The 19,435-nt window shown below is 42.1% G+C and overlaps 1 protein-coding gene across 1 annotated transcript in view; it reads right to left on the bottom strand.

The window, feature by feature from the left end:
• The window catches only part of SPINK2 (serine peptidase inhibitor Kazal type 2), a 22,944-nt gene extending 3,787 nt beyond the window's left edge, over positions 1–19,157 (bottom strand). Inside the window, exons 1-5 of the mRNA XM_021701621.1 lie at positions 19,131–19,157; positions 7,875–7,934; positions 6,711–6,851; positions 6,040–6,127; positions 5,800–5,852 (exon numbers count right to left, since the gene is read on the bottom strand). Of these exons, the coding sequence (XP_021557296.1) occupies positions 5,800–5,852; positions 6,040–6,127; positions 6,711–6,851; positions 7,875–7,934; positions 19,131–19,157 (369 nt within the window). The remainder of the gene's footprint in view (positions 1–5,799; positions 5,853–6,039; positions 6,128–6,710; positions 6,852–7,874; positions 7,935–19,130) is intronic.
• Positions 19,158–19,435: the final 278 nt, after the last annotated feature.

The following is a 19,435-nucleotide window of genomic DNA, read 5'->3' as shown; positions in this document are numbered from 1 at the left end:
ATCCTGGAGTCCCGGGATCGGGTCCCGCATCGGGCTCCCTGCTCGGCAGGGGGTCTGCTTCTCCCTCTGACCCTCTTCCCTCTCATGCTCTCTCTCTCTCATTCTCTCTCTCAAATAAATAAATAAAATCTTTAAAATAAAATAAAAAATTATAAATAAATAAATAAATAAATTTTAGAGTCAAAAGTTACACTCAGATTTTTTACTATGGGAGGGGGGATCAGTACCCCTAACCCCCACATTATTCAAGGGTCAACTGTAATTAAGAGTTCTTTGTGCTATCACTACAAAAATGATACCCATGATAAGTCCACACATAATAAGTCCATGATTTCCTGTTTTGGTTTCTTTAAAACAGGATTTCTCGGGGCACCTGGGTGGCTCAGTCGTTAAACATCTGCCTTCAGCTCAGGTCATGATCCCAGGGTCCTGGGATCGAGCCCCACATCGGGCTCCCTGCTCCGTGGGGAAGCCTGCTTCTCCCTCTCCCTCTGCTTGTGTTCCCTCTCTCGCTGTGTCTCTCTCTGTCAGTAAATAAATAAAATCTTAAAAAAAAATAAAAATAAAAAAATAAAATAAAACAGGATTTCTCAACCATAATTCACATTCTGGACCAGATAATTCTTTGGGGTGGGAGGTTATCCTGTCTGTTGTAGGATATTCTCTATCCACTAGATGCCAGTGTTATCCCCCCTATCATGAAAATCAAAAATAACAGTCTAAATGTCTGCTAGAGGGCAAAATTGCCCCCGGCTGAGAATCACTATTTTTTTTTAAAGATTTTATTTATTTATTTGTCAGAGAGAGAGAGAGAGATCACAAGCAGGGGGAGCAGCAGGCAGAAGGAGAGGGAGAAGAAGGCTCCCCGCCGAGCAAGGAGCCCGACGCGGGACTCGATCCCAGGACAATGGGATCATGACCTAAGCTGAAGGCAGATGCCCAACCAACTGAGCCACCCAGGTGTCCCTGAGAATCACTATTTTAAAATACAGTGAAAATTTAAGGGACACCTGGCTGTCTCCGTCGGTAAAGAATGTGACTCTTGATCTTGGGGTTGTAGGTTCAAGCCCCACATTGGGTACAGAAATTATTTAAAAATAAAATCTTAAAAAAAGTACAGTGAGAATTTAAAACAACGTAATATACAATAGTTGTTTCACCTACACCTAATTCAACAGCAATTTTGTTCAGCAATTTGTCTTTTAGCAAGTCTTTCAAAAGCATTCAATTCAGTCCTCATATAAACTATGACTTTATTTCTTTACACTCATGTTTATGTTGTCCTTACATTTTTGGTTAAAATAAGGCTGGTAACTGCCATAACAGGCTTGTGAACTCACACACTTAAGTATGGGTAGGAATACAACTACACCAATGGGAAAAAGCCTACTGGCATACAAGAGAGAAGGCTATCTGTAGCCAGTAAGTGATCATTATGCTGTGGAGATTGTTCAGAGAGAAAGGAGAGGGTCATTTGTGAGTTGCTTAAGTGGAAGGTGTTCAGTGAGTGTTTAGTGTTAACAACTAGCCCCGGTGGACCCAGAGAGGGCTACCTGTGCACGTCACCTCAGAAGCTTAAAAACACTGATTTAGTACCATTTGCAATGACAAGGATGGAGCTAGTGAGCTAAGCAAAAGGAGTCAGAGAAAGACAAATACCATATGATTTCACTCATATGTGGAAATTAAGAAACAAAACAAACAAGCAAAGGGAAAACAAAACTGAGAGGGAGGCAAACCAAGAAACAGACTCAACTATAGAGAACAATCTGATGGTTACCAGAGGGGATGTGTGTTGCGGGGGGGAATGGGTGAAATAGGTGATGGGGATTAAGGACAGCATTTGCTGTGATGTGAAATTAAGAAAAAGATCCATTTATAACAGCATTAAAAAGAATGAGCACCAGGTGATGAGCACCAGGTGATGTATGGAAGTGTTGAATCACTATATTATACACCTGAGAGTAGTATTACACTGTATGTTAATTAACTGGAATTTAAATAAAAACTTTTTAAAAACTTAAAAAAAAACAAAACAAGAAAATACTGATTTGGGGCCTCATGCCAGACCTACTCAATTAGAATCTCCAGGGTTAAGAATCCATGTGTCTAGAGGTCCCTGAATTCTGATTCAGCTAGGACTGGGTTTAGGAACTGCTGTTCCCAATCATCTTGACATCCAGTCCACTTAGACTAGGTATGGAACCTAAGGAGAATACACTGAGACACACAATTTGGCACACAATTTCAGGGAACCCCAGCTCTAGACCTTTCTTGCCTCCCCATTTTTAACCAAAACATATCTTGCCTATGCCCACTCTCTGACTGACTAGATAAACACCTAATCAAAATCAATCTTTTTAGCCTGCAGGTCTTAGGGTTTTTTATATTCAACAGAAGCTTTCAAATGCTTTCATCTCAAAGAATGACTAATATATGGATTTTGAGGAGACTAACAGGCTGGTAAGGAAGTTTTGTTTGTTTTGTTGTTTAAGCAGAAGACCTTTGATGTCTCTCAGATCCCCAAGGGATCTACCCAGCTGGAAGACAATGTTGGTATTCCAGGCTGTTTCCAGTCTAATTCTAATGATTTCAAAGCTAGCTTTGGCTAGCCACCATTTAACTTTATTAAATTCAGGTTACTCACTTCCTGGATTTACTCTGAGCTGAGACATGAGGCTTTACGAACAAATACTTTTCACTCTTATCAATGAGGTCAAATAATTTCATTAATAAATTATGCCCCCACTAATCTTAGTTTATAATAAAAAATTTTATATATATATGTTATATATATATTTATATATATATATATAAAATTCATAACAAGTCCACCATCTAGGGAGGCTCTAAATTACACCCCACAACATGCCAACTACAGAGGAGAGTTTACCCATGGTAGACTGCTCCTCAGAGCTTTAGAAGACACTCTCATTCTGGAAGAGGGCCAGGCCACATCACATTTTTTTTTTTTAAGATTTTTATTTATTTATTTGTCAGAGAGAGATAAGCAGGGGAAGCAGCAGGCAGAGGGAGAACAGGCTCCCCACTGAGCAACGACCCCAATATGGTACTCGATCCCAGGACGTCGGTATTATGGACTGAGCCTAAGGCAGATACTTAACCAACCGAGCCACCCAGGCATCCCAGTCACATCACATTTTTACTTATTCCTTAGAATCAATTTAATTTTTGTAGAAGGATGTGATATGCTTCTAAGTAATTCTCTGAGCTTTATACTCTGAATCTTTTCTTTTGAAAGGTTCTCAAATACTTTACCAGATATATCCCCTCATTTGTTTATTCAATAAATGAAAAAGATTTTAAGATAGATGTTAGAGAAGTACAAAGACAAATTGAGTCCTGCCTGTAAGAAGTTCGGTGTATAGGGTGCCTGGGTGGCTCAGTTGGTTAAGCGACTGCCTTTGGCTCAGGTCATGATCCTGGAGTTCCAGGATCGAGTCCCACGTCGGGCTCCCTGCTCAGCAGGGAGTCTGCTTCTCCCTCTGACCCTCCCCCCTCTCATGTGCCTTCTCTCTCTCAGATAAATAAATAAAATCTTAAAAAAAAAAAGTTCAGTGTATAGTAAGAAAATAAAAAATACACATGGAAAAAAATAAAATAATTTTGAAAAAAGAAATATACATGGTGGTAGATAGCATTTAGATTAGAGAGGTTTGAGAGAATGTCTACCTCAAGGAAATAAAGCAGACTAACCAAAGGCACAGTAGTGAGGGAAGTGTTTGACCTGAGAGCAAAGCAGTTTAATTTAAAGGAGCTTCCAACACTCTTTCATAATAAAAACACTCAACGAACTAAGCAGAAAAGAGAACTTCCTCAACCTGAACATCTATGAAGATCTTCTATAAAAGAACATCTATAAAACCCCCACAGCTAACATTATACTTAATGGTGAAAGACTGAATGCTTTTCCCCCAAATTAGGAATAAGACAAGGATGTCCATATTCATTTGTTCTATTCAAGATGGCATAGAATATTCTAGCAAAGACAATTAGGCAATAAAATAAATAAAAGGCATCAGATTGGAAAGGAAGAAATAAAACTATTTCTGGTTTATATAAAATTTCTCTTTATATAAACAGGTCTGAGGAATACAAAAGGAACTATTACAACTAAAAAACAAGTCCAACAAGACTGCAGGATACAAGATCAATATACAAAAATCAATTGTATTTCTATACACTTGCAGTGAAACATCTGAAAATGAAATTAAGAAAAAGATCCATTTATAACAGCATTAAAAAGAATAAAATATTTAGGAATATATTTAACAAAAGAAGTATAAGAATTAAACACCGGGCGCCTGGGTGGCTCAGTTGGTTAAGCGACTGCCTTCGGCTCAGGTCATGATCCTGGAGTCCCTGGATCGAGTCCCGCATCAGGCTCCCTGCTCGGCAGGGAGTCTGCTTCTCCTCTGACCCTCCCAACCCTCCCCCCTCTCATGTGCTCTCTCTCTCAGTCTCTCTCTCTCAAATAAATAAATAAAATCTTAAAAAAAAAAAAAAGAATCAAAAACCAACAACTACAAAACATTGTTGAAAGAAATTAAAGACCTAAATAAGTGAAAAGGCATCCCATATTCATGGATCAAAAGATTTAACTTTCTTAAGATAGCAATACTCCCTAAATGGTTCTACAGGTTCAATGCAATCCCTATCAAAAATCCCAACTGCCTTTTTTGCAGCAGAAATTGGCAAACTTATCTTTAAATTCATATGGAAAGGTAAGTGACCCTGAAAAGCCAAGACAATCTTGAAGAAAAAGTTGGAGGATTCACACTTTCCCATTTTGAAACTTACTACAAAGCTACAGTAATTAAAACAGTGTGGCACTAACATCTGAAACTAATATAACACTGTATGTTAACTACTCTGGAATTAAAATAAAAACAAAACAAAATAGGGGCGCCTGGGCGGCTCAGTCAGTTAAGCATCCAACTCTTGGTTTCGGCTTACGTCATGATCTCAGAGTTGTGAGATGGAGCCCCACATTGGGCTCCCCACTCAACAGGGAGTCTGCTTTCCCTCTCTCTCTCTGCCTGCCCCTCCCTGCACCATGCCCTTTCTCTCTAAAATGAATAAATAGGCATGCCTGGGTGGCTCAGTCAGTTAAGTGGTTAAGTGGTTAAGCATGTGCCTTCAGTTCAGGTCATGATCCCAGGGTCCTGGGATTGAGTCCCTCATCCAGCTCCTTGCTCAGCAGGAAGCCTGCTTCTCCCTCTGCCTGCCGCTTCCCCTGCTTGTGTGCTTGCTCTCTTTCTTTCCTTCTCTCTCTCTCTCTGACAAATAAGTAAATAAAATCTTTAAAATGAATAAATCTTAAAAAATAATAAAACAAAAAACAATGTGGCAATAGCATAAGGATAGAAGAGCACAAGCTATGGGAAAGCAGTGGAAAGTACAGGCAGAAAGATAGGCTGCAGTAAGGACACTCTGTGAACATTATTATCTAGATAATGTTCATAAAATGTCTAGTACAAGATATAACCATTAGACCAAGGACTTTTTGAATCATCAAAGAAACTATTAAAGGAAACAAAGTGCTGAGGCCTTCAAGGACTGAGCTATTTTCAACCAAAATTTACAATTTTGATCTGCATCAAAAGGTCTGCCTTAGAATCTGATTTTTGAAGAGACAGTCAACAGTTTCAAAAGTGGCAGGTCAAAAAAAAAAAAAAAAAAAAAAAGGGGGGAGGCCAAAATTTAAAAACCGCCCCAACCCAAACCGTCTGGACTTCACTATATTAGTGGAAACAATACAGGTGGTTTCCTACTTACTGTTCTGTATTCTGAATGTTGGTCAAACTCAGAGCTCAAAGAGTCCAAAGAGACTGCAAGAAGAAAACAGACATTAAAGTATATGATTAAGGTCAATTCTTATTCATAAGGAGCTTTTAGAATCCAGCCTGTGATTTATCCCGGCCACACCCTCTCCCGTTCTCTTAGATGCCTACCTTCTTTGATCAGCCCCCATTGCCCAGCCCCACGCCCCCAAAGAAGGGTATTGTTTTCTGGCACCTCTCCTGGCAGACACACAGAAGTAACACTTGGTCCAGGTTCTGTAATTGACTACCCTAACAGGCTTGCTTGAGAAAGAACTTCGGAGCTATGGAATAAAAGAGAAGGAATTCTTAATAATTCACGATATTCTTCTCCTCTGTGGCTCAGGGTAACAAACGCAAAACTTAACGTTAGGTGCTACCGTTTTAACTCCATTTTCGAGTGGGCGTCAAGTCTGGCTGGACTAAAGCCCCTTTCTCATAAGCCTCAGCGTGCCTGGCGCGCTTGGCATTCCCAAGCCCTATTCCTGTTCATCTCCCGCAGAGGTTCGGTAGGGCCACTGTGTCCATAAAAAAACAACTTCTGATCTTGGGTTCCAGATAATCTGCTTCAAGGGAGAAAGAGCAGACAGCAGGGTGTCGCTACGAAGGAGCCGGGAGCCAAGGCCAAGCAAGAACGAGAGTATCACTGCCTCCACCGCCACCCCCCAGCCCTGCACGCCCCGCACGTTCGCGCTCCCTAGACGACCGCAGGCCACGGGAACCGCCAGTAACGGGTGCGCCGAGGGCCGCCAGGGAGCCGGGATCCGGGGGTGGGTGGCCAGGGGGCCAGATCCACCCTCTGATACTCCTCTGCGCCACCCCCCACCCCGTCCTGGCCGACCAGGCCCGGTGAGCGGTGAGCGTTACCTGCCAAGTCCCCGGCCAGGAGCAACAGCGCCAAGCGCACGGCCAAGAGCGCCATGCTCCCTCTGTGGCCAGCCGTCCGATCACCGCCCGCTCCCGCGATGCGCGACAAGCACCGCGCGACCAGGTCGGAGGGGCGACAGGCTGGCCGGGGGGAAGGGGGGCGGGGCTACGGGGGGAGGGGCCATTGTTACCCCCTACCTCCCATCCCGCCGAGGATGGGAGTGAGCAATTAAGGGCAAGATCTCTCCCTGCCGCAAACAGGAACCTCGTGAGAGCCCTGGGGAGCAACTCTGGGGGCTCTGCCAGCCAACCCCTACTTCTTCAGCATCTACTCTGTCCGAGGCAGTGTTTTGGCGCTCGACTAAACAAAGGAGGTCCCGGCTCTCGGGAAGTTTTCTAGTGTAGGTGTTGGGGATGGGGTGACGCAGGAAATACCAGGTGAATCCATGCAATAATTTCTCAAATTAGGTGCTAGAGAGTGTTGGGAGAAGGGGAAGACTTTCAGAGGCGGCATTTGAACTAGAAACTGAAGGGTGAGAGAAAGGAAGCCCGGTGAAGAGGAAAGGCTCAAGGAAAAGCCAGTGCAGAGATCCCGAAGCAGGAACCAGCTCAAGGTTTCAGCTGGAGCCGCTGGTGAGGGACAGGGAAGGGGGAGGGAGGTGGAAGCCAAGGCCAGTAGCCCGTGTGATGGTGTAGGCCACGATAAGGAATTTGGACTTGTTCTGGTTGCAGAAGAAAACATCAGCAGATCAAAGGTATTTGCGAATCATGGATCCAACGCCCAGTGAGAGTGTATAGCAGAGGTCCAGATCAGAGCCCTGGGACACTCCTGGATGCGGAGGAGTGACCCATGTGGAGAAGAAAGCTGTGAAGGAGGAAGAAAACCAGGCTAGAGTCGGGTTAGGGAACACTGGGGAGGTAATGTGAGCATATCACTAGCGGCCGTGAGGCTGAGAATTTGGCAGACTGAGCATGGTCATGGGCTTTAGCAAGATATAGTCACTAATGGCCCTAAGAAGGACTAGTTCAGAGAAGTGATGGGGTCCAGGGCCCAAATGGCAAGGGTTGAAAGGGATGAAGTGAGAAAGTGGAGACAGAAAGTTTAGATAACTCTTGGGAGTTTGCTATAAAAAGGAAGCCAGATATGGGCAGGAGGTAGCCTACGAGACTTCCAAAATGTCTTTTGAGGGTCACGTCAAAGCTCTCCAATGTCTTCCCACCTTGCTAGGAGTAAAAACGAAAGTCCTTACTATGGCCTCTAAAACCTCTGCTGGTCTCTTACTGTTCCTCCTTGACTCACTCTTCCCAGCTACACTGGCCTCCTTGCTCCCATCCAGGGGCCTTAGCATTTGCTGTTCCCTCTGCCTAGATATCTACATAGCTTCTTCCTTCCCTTCCTTTTGTCTCTGTGCAAACAGCCCCATACCAGAAATGCCTTCCCTGACCATAAATAATAAGTTAGTAGGGGCGCCTGGGTGGCTCAGTCGGTTAAGCGTCCGACTTCAGCTTAGGTCATGATCTCGGGATCCTGGGATTGTGCCCCTTCCCCTCAGGTTCTCCACTCAGTGGGAAGCCTGCTTCTCCCTCTCCCTCTGCCCCTCGACCCACTTGTGCTCTCTCTCTCTCAAATAAATAAATAAAATCTTAAAAAAAAAAAAAAAGTACTGCCCCCTTCCTATTCCCCTTACCGTCCTTTGTTTTCCCTACCCATGGAATTTATCTTGACTTTTTTTTTTTAAACTTTGTGACACTCTCTACTTGTTTAAGCTCCAAGAGGGGAGTAATTCTTTTTTGGTTTACTGGTTTATCTCCAGCACCTAGAAGAGTGCCTCACATGAATCTCAGCAGCTCAACAAGTATTAAATGAATAAGTGAGGGATTCCTAGGGAATCAGGACCTTACCTAAAAGGACGGTCAGAATAAAACAAATCACTGGTGTGCATAAGCAAAATGGCTCTTTGGGTTAAGGAGGAGTTAAACCTTAATTCCTGGGTTTGTATGCATTCATTTTTGCAGCATCGCATAACATGGCTGTGAAGAGTTTTGCAGTTGAAGACTCGGCTCTGCAAGTCACCAAATGAGCTCTGAACCTCAGAGCTTCCACTTCTGCCTTCTCCTTGTAAAATAGTAGTATAATCGTAGAATCTTGTGAGTATGAAATGAGGTAATGTACATAAATGTGCTGAGACATGGCAGAACTCAATACATTTTAGTCCCTATTTTCTCCACGATGGCATTTGTCAAGAGGGCAGTAACTCTGTTCCTAGGCAGTCGGGCGTCTGCTCCTATTTCAGGTCACATTGGCCATCATGTTGTCACAGGGCCGTTGCAGTCTGGAGGTAGCAACATTGTCTGTCTCTCTTTCTTGCCTATCCCTAGTGCCTAGCACTGGGCCTGGCGCAAGCGCAGTAAATGTTTGCTGAATTAGTGAATCTCGGAAACGTTAAACTGACATCACAACGAGCAAATAGACCAGAAAGGGGGAGACATAGGATCCAGGAAACAAGAAATCAAACCCAAGAAAGAGTTGTTAGGGTAGATCCTAATCCAATATGACTGGTGTCCTTATAAGAAGAGGAGATTAGGACACAAATGAAACAGAGGGAGAACCTTGTGAGGATCCAGAAGACAGCCATCTGCAGTCCAAGGAGCATGGCCTAGAAGAAAGCAAACCTGTCAACACTGTGGTCTTGGACTTCCAGCTTCTGGAACTGCAAGAAAATACATTTCTGTTAGTTAAGCCACTCAGCCTGTGGTACTTTGTTATGGCAGCCCTAGCAAACTAGTATATGAATGTGATAAAAATAAATAAGTAAATAAATACATGCATGCATCATTTCATATTAAAAGATTTCATTTTAAGAAATTTAACAAAAGAAAGCTTATTTTGACAGAAACACATACATTAATGCTCTCTAACAATAACTCATATAGTATTGGAGAATAATATTGATTTACTGATTTTTTTTTTCTCCCTAAACAAGCACCCTTTGAGATATTTGCTAATTCTGAATACAAATTTTGGTAACTGTTCAGCAAATCTTAATGAGAAGTTTGGAGAAAGAGAAATAGTTTTGCTAAAGAGGCACAGCAAGTTAGTGAATTGGCAGATCCATTTCTTTTCTGCTTCCTACGCCTCTGTGTCAAATGCTGACCCTGTGAAATATTCCCTGTATCGGTTAGGGTCCAGTCTAGAAAACAGGAGCCTCACTAGGAATTCTCCCAAAGAGAATTGAACATAAGGCATAAGCCAGGCCAGTATTGGAAAACTCAAAAAAGCAGAAAGGGAACAATGAGGTAACACACAAAGATGGCAACCTCAAGCCATAGGTATCACCCCTGGGTCTGGGGAGAAAGAAGAGGTTGAGATTATCTAGAAATTCAGAGGAGAGTTGCCAGAAAGTGGAGACTCAGACCTCTGAGCAGGGATGTTGCGAGCCTAGTACTGATGGGTCTGAGGGAGCACAGTGAGGCCATCTGAGACGTGTGACAAAGCCAGAGACTGGAAGCAGCTGCTACAGCCAGTGAGGGGACATTTGGGTGGGGGGGGCGGGGGACCCCGCTGGAAGAAATAGCCAGCATGCAGGATCAAGTCTCTCCTCGGTCCTGCCTTGCAGGGTCCCCCTAACACATCCTGTTGGAAACCTCAGGAAGCCAGCTGGCAAAGCAGAAATGAATTCTAGCCTCACAGAGTCCGGAAGGGTGGTTTTAGAGCTGATATGCGATAATCTAATGACTGGCACAGTCTCGTATCCCACCCTTTGATTTTAGCAAGCTCAAGTACTGGGATGAGAAGACAATATGCAGTTTTAAACTCTATCTGGCACCACGCCTGGCTGAGTTCTGACTAGTGTCATGTTTGAGGCCAGAGGGTACATTTGGAATGAGTTGTGTTAATACATTTCTGAGTCACATAATGTAAGTTCTTGGAATAAAGGCCATAAAATGAAGATGGCTTATTTTGCCAAAGACTTTCATCAAGGACTATATATGTTATATATATTATACACACACACACACTCTCTCTCTCTCTCAACTTTGTTAGATTTCTATTACCAAATAACAAATACTTGCTTATAAACACCTTTGTCTCTGATGCTTCAGGAATACAAACTGAAATCTGAGCATAGACTCAGGAACGATGCTTAGAGTTGTGTTAGTAGGAATTTCAGCTTCAAAAAGAAAGCCATTGGGGCACCTGGGAGGCTCAGTCGGTTAAGTGCCTGCCTTCAGCTCGGGTTGTGATCCCAGAGTTCTGGGATTGAGCCCCGCATCGGACTCCTTGCTCAGCGGGGAGCCTGCTTCTCCCTGTGCCTGCCGCTCCCCCTGCTTGTGCTCTTTCTCTGACAAATAAATAAAAATTAAAAAAATATTAAAAATAAAAAAGAAAGCCATTTACCCCTCAAGATAGATTTATTATAAATGTATGTGGGTGGATGCTGCTGACTTCATGTAATTTGGTTCCAAACAGTGATATTGCAACTTAGAAATATTTTACATCATGGTGTTTTCATATAGTCGTCTCAGCATTTGTTAACCAGAAACAAGAGTCAACATGTTTTGTAAAGGGCCAGAGAGTGAATACTTGAGAACTTGTGGATCAGGCAGTCTGTCCCAACGAGGCAGCACTGCCATATTATAGTACAAAAGCAGACATAGACCATAATTCAAAGAAAGGGCATGGCTGTGTTCCAGTGAAATATGAATTTAAGTGTAAAATGTGAAACTGTTAGATTTTTAAATTGCATCAAAAAGAATTTAAAAAGCACAAAAAGCATAAAATATGTAGGAATAAATTTAACCAAGGAAGTAAAAGACCAGTACTCTGAAAACTATAAAATATTGATGAAAGAAATTGAAGATGACACAAAGAAATGGAAAGATAAGTCTGTACTCATTGACTGGAAGTTCATATCATTAAAACGTCCATACTACCCAAAGCAGTCTACATACTAGGTATTTATCCAAAGAAAACAAAAACACTAACTCAAAAAACATATGCACCCCTATATTCATACCAGCATTATTTACAATAGCCAAGGTATGGAAGCCACCTAAATGTCGATAAGTAGATGAATGGATCAAGAAGATGTAATATACGTGATAGAATATTATTCAGCTATAAAAAAGAATGAAATATAGGGGCACCTGGGTGGCTCAGTTGGTTAGCGTCCAACTCTTGATTTTGGCTCAGGTCGTGATCTCAGGGTCCTGAGATCGAGCCCCATGTCAGGCTCCCTGCTGGGCCTGGAGTCTGCTTAGAATTCTCTCTCTCCCTCTTCCTCTGCCCCTCCCCCTGCTTGAGCTCTCTCCCCCCCAAAAAAATTAAAATTAAAAAAGAGAAGAAAAGAAAAAATAATGAAATCTTGCCGTTTGTAATAACATGGGTGGACCTAGAAGGTATTATGCTAAGTGGAATAAGCTAGACAGAGAAAGACAAATATATATGATTTCACTTATATGTGGAATTTAAAAAACAAAACAAGTGAACAAACAAAACAAAACAGACTCATAAATACAGAGAACAAGCAGAGGAGCGCAGCGGAAGTGTGCTGGGCCCATAAATACAGAGAACAAACTGGTGGTTGCCAGAAGGGAGGGGGGTGGGGAGATGGGTGAAATAGGTGATGGGGATTAAGAGGTTCAATCCTCCAGTTATAAAATAAACAAGATACAAGGATGTAATGTATACATTACATAGGGAATTTAGTCAATAGTATTATAACAACTTTGTATGGTGACAGATGGTAACTGGTCTTATTGTGGTGACCATTTTTTATAAAGTTTTTTTTTTTAAGTTTATTTATTTATAATCTCTAAACCCAATATGGGGCTCGAACTCACAACCCTGAGATCAAGAGTTGCACGTTCCACCGACTGACCTTGTAAACCTGAAACCAATACAATATTGTATGTCAATCATTCTTCAAAAAAGAAAAAAATCTTCAAAAAAAGATTTTAGAGAAAAATATAGCAGAAAACCTTTAGGGTCTAGGGAAAGTGTTCTTAGACTTGACATGAAGAGCATGATTTACAAAAAGAAAAATTGGTTAATTGGTCCTCATCAAAATTAAAAACCTTTGCTCTGTAAAAGACCTTGTGATGAGGGGGCGCCTGGGTGGCTCAGTTGGTTAAGTGTCTCCCTTCAGCTCAGGTCATGATTTCAGGGTCCTGGGATCAAGCCCTGCCTCAGGCTTCCTGCTCAGCAGGGAGTCTGCTTGTCTCTCTGCACCTTCCCGACTCATTCTCTCTCTCTCTCTCTCTCAAATAAATAAAATCTTTAGGGGTGCCTGGGTGGCTCAGTCAGTTAAGTGGCTGCCTTCGGCTCAGGTCATGATCCCAGCGTCCTGGGATCAAGCCCCATGTCAGGCTCCCTGCTCAGTGGGGAGTCTGCTTCTCCCTCTCCCTCTGCCTGCCTCTCTGCCTACTTGTGCTTTCTCTCTCTCTCTCTGTCAAATAAATAAATAAAATCTTTTAAAAAACAAATAAATAAATAAATAAATAAAATCTTTATTAAAAAAATAGACCTTGTAAAAAAATTAAAAAATTTAAAAAATTAAAAATATACCTTGTAATGAGGATGAAAAGACAAATATAGACTGGGAGAAAATGTTTGCAAACCACATATCCAGCAAAAACTTTTATCTAGAATATATAAGGAGATCTCATAACTCCAGAGTTAAAAAAAAAAAGCTGATTAGAAAATAGACAAATTTATGAGCAGGCATTACATGAGAGAGGATATATAGATGGCGAATAAACACAGGAAAAGATGTTCAACATCATTAGCCATTAGGGAAATGCAAATCACAATGAAATACCATTACATAGCCATCAGGATGGCTAAAATAAAAAATATTAGTAACATCAAATGCTGTCAAGGTTGTGGAGAAACTGGATCATTCATTGTTAGCAGGAATGTCAAACAGTACAACTATTCTGGAATACAGTTCGGTAGTTTCTTAAAAAAACTAAGCATGCAGGGGCACCTGGGTGGCTCAGTCGTTATGCGTCTGCCTTCGGCTCAGGTCATGATCCCGGGGTCCTGGGATCGAGCCCCGCATCAGGCTCCCTGCTCAGTGGGAGGCCAGTTTCTCCCTCTCCCACTCCCCCTGCTTGTGTTCCCTCTCTTGCTGTGTCTCTCTCTGTCAAATAAATAATAAAATCTTAAAAAAAAAACAAACTAAGCATGCAAATACCATATGACCCAGCAATTGTACTCTTAGGCATTTCTCCCACAGAAATGAAAGCTTGTGTTTGCACAAAAGCCTGAACATGAATGTTCATTGCAGCTTTATTTCTAATAGCCAAAACCTGGAAACAACCTAAGTATCCTTTATCAAGTGAACAGCTAAACTATGGTAATTCATACCAGAGTACTACTCAACAGTAAACATGAATCAACAATTGATTCATGCAACAATGTGGGTGAATCTCAAGGGCATTACGCTGAGTTAAAGAAACCCAATCTCAAAAAGCCAAAAAACAGAAAAATAGTGGTCAAAACTCAGAGTTTACTGAAAGCATTTTTTGCTAACTCATTACATATGGTTCTCAGAATTTTAACTTACCAGCAAATTTAAATTATACTAATTTATCAAGAAGTATTTTAATAATCAAAAATTATCAAGAATTATCAAGAAGTATTTATGACTCTTACCACAAAGAAATGTTTAGAGCCCTCTTTGAAATATAGGTAGGTAACCTCCAAGGTCACAATTTGGAAGTTAAAAAAAAAGTTTTTAAGGGGCGCCTGGGTGGCTCAGTCAGTTAAGCATCTGCCTTCAGCTTGGGTCATGATCCCGGGGTCCTGGAATGGAGTCCCGCATCGGGCTCCTTGCTCGGCAGGGAGCCTGCTTCTCCCTCCCCCTACTTGTAATGTCTCTCTCTCTCCGTGTCAAATAAATAAATAAAATCTTTAAAAATAAAAAAAAATAAAAATTTAAAAAATTTGTTAAGATAATTAATTCTAATATCTAGTGATATTACTATGATAAAAGGCCCTTAAAAAAACAACTACAGGGCGCCTGGGTGGCTCAGTTGGTTAAGCGACTGCCTTCGGCTCAGGTCATGATCCTGGAGTCCCTGGATCGAGTCCCGCATCGGGCTCCCTGCTCGGCGGGGAGCCTGCTTCTCCCTCTGACCCTCCCCCCTCTCATGTGCTCTCTGTCTCTCTCATTCTCTCTCTCTCAAATAAATAAATAAAATCTTTAAAAAAAAAAAAAAACAACTACAAACTGTTCAAGTAATGGTCACCATCAATGTATATATAGCCCACTCCTAAATGATTACAGAAGACCCATGGGTCAGAGAATGTTTTTATAAAAATTTAGTCAGTATAGTAAATCAAACCATATAAATACCATAAGTTTATGTTGTCATTCCTAGGCTTGTCTTGGACCAGCATGTTATCAAATCTCATCTAAATAGAAATTACTGAGAGTCATCTGGCTGGCTCAGTTGGTGGAGCATGAGACTCTTGATCTCAGGGTCATGAGTTCAAGCCCCATGGTGGGTGTAGAGATTACTAAAAATAAAATGTTTAAAAAAAAAAATTATTGAGGGCGCCTGGGTGGCTCAGTTGGTTAAGCGACTGCCTTCGGCTCAGGTCATGATCCTGGAGTCCCGGGATCGAGTCCCGCATCGGGCTCCCTGCTCGGCAGGGAGTCTGCTTCTCCCTCTGACACTCACCCCTCTCATGCTCTCTCTCTCATTCTCTCTCTCAAATAAATAAATAAAATCTTTAAAAAATAAAAAAATAAAAAATAAATTATTGAAGTACTAAAGGCACTGTGGAAACTTTAACTGGGTCCTCTGAATCCAAGCCAAATCTTTGTGGGGCTTTCGAAAACGTAGTTTCTTTTCTTAAAAATTGTTATTAATGTTAACAAAAAATGAGTTTATTCTTATTATTTAAATGAGAATCTTTTCTAAATTTCTCAGTTTTAATTTCTAATATGATTAAGCATTGATAGACATAACAGGAAACACTCTTTGAGATCTTCAATAATGTTTAAGAGTATTAAAATTTGGTATAGGGACCACCTGAGTGGCTCAGTCGGTTAAGCATCTGCCTTTGGCTCAGGTCATGATCCCAGAGTCCTGGGACTGAGTCCCACATCAGTCTCCCTGCTCCGTGGAGAGCCTGCTTCTCCCTCTCCCTCTGCCTGCTGCTCCCCCTGCTTGTGCTCTCTCTCTCTCTCTCTGTCAAATAAATAAATAAAATATTTTTTTAAATGTGCTTGCAACAATGTGGATGGAACTAGAGAGTATTATGCTAAGCGAAATAAGTCAATCAGAGGAAGACAATTATTATATGATCTCACTGATACGTGGAATTTAAGAAACAAAACCTGAGGATCATAGGGGAAGAGAGGAAAAAATAAAACAAGACGTAATCAGAGAGGGAGACAAACCATAAGAGACTCTAAGTCATAGGAAACAAACAGGGTGGCTGGAGGAGAGGTGGGTGGGGGAATGAGGTAACTGGATGACGGACATTAAGGAGGGCACGTGATGTAATGAGCACTGGGTGTTATATAAGACTGATGAATCACTGACCTCTACCTCTGAAACCAATAATACATTATATGTTAATTAATTGGATTTAAATTTAAAAAAATAAAAAATAAATTTAGTCTAGGTCTCCAAGACCAAAATATTTGAGATCATCTGCTGTATGAAACAGATATTATGGGGCGCCTGGGTGGCTCAGTCATTAAGCGTCTGCCTTCAGCTCAGGTCATGATCCTGGGTCCTGGGACCGAGCCCCACAATGGGCTCCCTGCTCAGCGGGGAGCCTGCTTCTCCCTCTCCCACTCTCCCTGCTTGTGTTCCCTCTCTCGCTGTGTCTCTCTCTGTCAAATAAATTTTAAAAATCTTAAAAAAAAATAGATGTTATGCCCATTTTATGGTTAGTGTAGTGGGGCCCAAAGAAGATCAAGAAGATATCTTTTAAAAGACAAACCTAATTCTATCTCCTTTTCCTTTCTATTCAGCTCTGTGATGTAGATACTCACTTCATCCTCTGAAACGAACATATCTTACTGTATTAAGTTTGGCAGCCCAACATGTATATTCCTTATTACCTCTGTCATAAAGTTTAAACTTTTAAGAAAAATTATTAAAAACCTGGAAAGAAGGCAAAGTATTACTATGTACCTTTTCAAAGTCTGGACTGGAGTATTGTCTAAGAAGCCCGAGTGGGGCTCATCTGACTCTACATCTTATTTGGCTTGTTATTTACTGTCGACAGGGCCTAGAGTCTGTAAAGTCAGATATTAACCTGTGGGAGATAAGTGGCAAATGATACTGTCAGGTAGAAAAGGTAACTCCAAAGGTTACCACGTTCTTACTCTGACGATAGAAAGCAGTGCTGGTTGCCTGTGATGTTGCAGTCTTATTCCCAAGTTCTTTTCCCCACAGACTGTGTATTTACTAGTGTCTTCCATTCTCCTTGGAACTGGGTTTCCTGTCCTGCTGGTTCCCTCACTAATGGGTTAAGTAAGAAGAACAACTAAGAGGCCAGTTTGCATCACACACGCGGAAGGAGGTGGTTCTGATTTGGGAAGACCAGCGTATAGGACGGCCAGCGTGACTTCTCGAGAGAAAGCCAAGAGTTCAGTTTGCTTCTTCAGCGAATCTAGGGTGAGGCCCAGGATTCCGCACTTCTGCGAGTGCAGTAGAAACAGATGCTGGTCTACGGACCACACCCTGGGTAGCAAGGGAGTAGGCCAGAGCATAAGTGCGTGTGGGAATGGCCAGAGCTCAAAATGGAACCCGACGGAGATGAATGTGGAATTAGAACAGGCTCCTTAGGGCGCCTGGGTGGCTCGGTTGGTCAAGCATCCGCCTTCCGCTCAGGTCATGATCCTGGAGTCGCTGAATCAAGTCCCGCATCGGGCTCCCTGCTCAGTCGGGAGCCTGCTTCTCCCTCTGCCTCTGATGCTCCCCCTGCTGTGCTCGCTCTCTGTCAAATAAATAAACTTAAAAAAAAAAAAAAAAAAGAACAGGCTCCCTAGTAAAAATCATTTTTTTTTTCTAACAATCTACATCAAACAAAACAATTCCTAAGCAGGTAGCTCACTCATTTGAGATACTATATGCACTCCCTGAATTCCAGTATAATCACAGACATGAGACTAAGCCTGGTAAGGAATTTCCTGAAAACTCTCCTCTAACTGTTCTCCCTTAGCTCTAGATTTAGGTAAGCCAAGCTGTATTTGGTGGTGTCTACTGCCATCTAGTGGTATTGAATTGACATAACTCGTGCCTCATAGAGGAGTTTTCAACATGCTCCCACTTTATCCTCACAATAACCTATGAGGTAGATATTGTTATTCCAATTTGTTTAAATTTTTTTTTAAAGATTTTATTTATTTATTTGACAGAGAGAGAGCACAAGTAGGGGGAGTGGGAGAGGGAGAAGCAGGCTTCCCATGCAGCAGGGAGCCCGACATGAGGCTCAATCCCAGGACCCTGGGATCATGACCTGAGCCGAAGGCACACCCTTAACAACTGAACCACCCAGGTGCCCCTAAATTTTTTAAATTAATATTGAGCTTACTGTGAGCCAGGCACTATACATGAATGATCTTATTTATTCCCCATGTTTTGTTTTGTTTTTTTTTAAGATTGTATTTATTTCAGAGAGAGAGAGAGAAAGCACGCACGGGGAGCACGAGCAAGGAGGGGGCAGAGGCAAAGGGAGAAAAAGACTCCCTGCTAAGCAGGGAGCCCGATACATGGTTCCATCTCAGGAACCTGGGATCATGACCTGAGCCGAAGGCAGACGCTTAAGGCGACTGAGCCACCCAGGCACCCCTATTCCCATAAAAAAAAAAAAAAAAATTCAATGGAGTAAATGTGAAGATGTAATTGGCTTTTACATCCCATCTAGTAAATGTGAAGATGTAACTGGCTGCATCCCATCTAGCAAGAAGAGGGAAGCCCTGAGGAGTTGTACAAAATGGAAAAGGGATTGTCCCGGGGAAGGTCACCTTCCCTTAAGGGGAAGGGCTAAGGTCTTACCAAGAAGATTGCCTCATCTTCCCTTGCAGAAGCAGGTGGAGGACAGAAAGGGTCCATGTGACAGGTTACCGTGTGGGGGCTGATCAGAAAAGTCCTGACAGACCAGTTAGGGCCACGTTTCTGGGGGAGGTTGAAACTGCAATTAAATCAGGTAGTAAGCCCCAGTTTGGTGACTTGGCCTGGCAAAAGTGACTCAACTTTGGGCCTGTGGTTTTCTTTTTTAACACCCATAACAATCTTATTTGATACTATTACCTGTGTTATTATTCCCATTGACAGATGAAGAAGCTGAGGCTTAGTGAGTGTAAGAAACATGCCCACACTCCAATAGCTACTAAGTGGAAATACCAGGATTCAAACCCAGAGGATGCACACATCACCAACACAAACCATCATCATCACTTTCTTCTTCATCATCATCACAAAATATGGTGATTATGTGCCAGGCATTTTCCTAAACCCTTTACAGGTATTATATAATTTAATCCTTACAATTCTTATGAGTTAAGTATAATTATTATTCCCATTTTTCTAGATAAAGGAAATCAAGGCACAGAGGAGTTAAGCAAGTTATCCGGTCATCAGTAGTGAAAAGCACAGCCAGAATCGGAGCTTAGGGAATTTATTTTATTTTTTTAAAGATTTTATTTCCGGGCGCCTAGGTGGCTCAGTTGGTTAAGTGACTGCCTTCGGCT

Source organism: Neomonachus schauinslandi, chromosome 2 (genome assembly GCF_002201575.2).
Source record: "Neomonachus schauinslandi chromosome 2, ASM220157v2, whole genome shotgun sequence".
Classification (NCBI taxonomy): Eukaryota; Metazoa; Chordata; class Mammalia; order Carnivora; family Phocidae; genus Neomonachus; species Neomonachus schauinslandi.
This window is presented reverse-complemented; position numbering and strand designations above follow the sequence as displayed.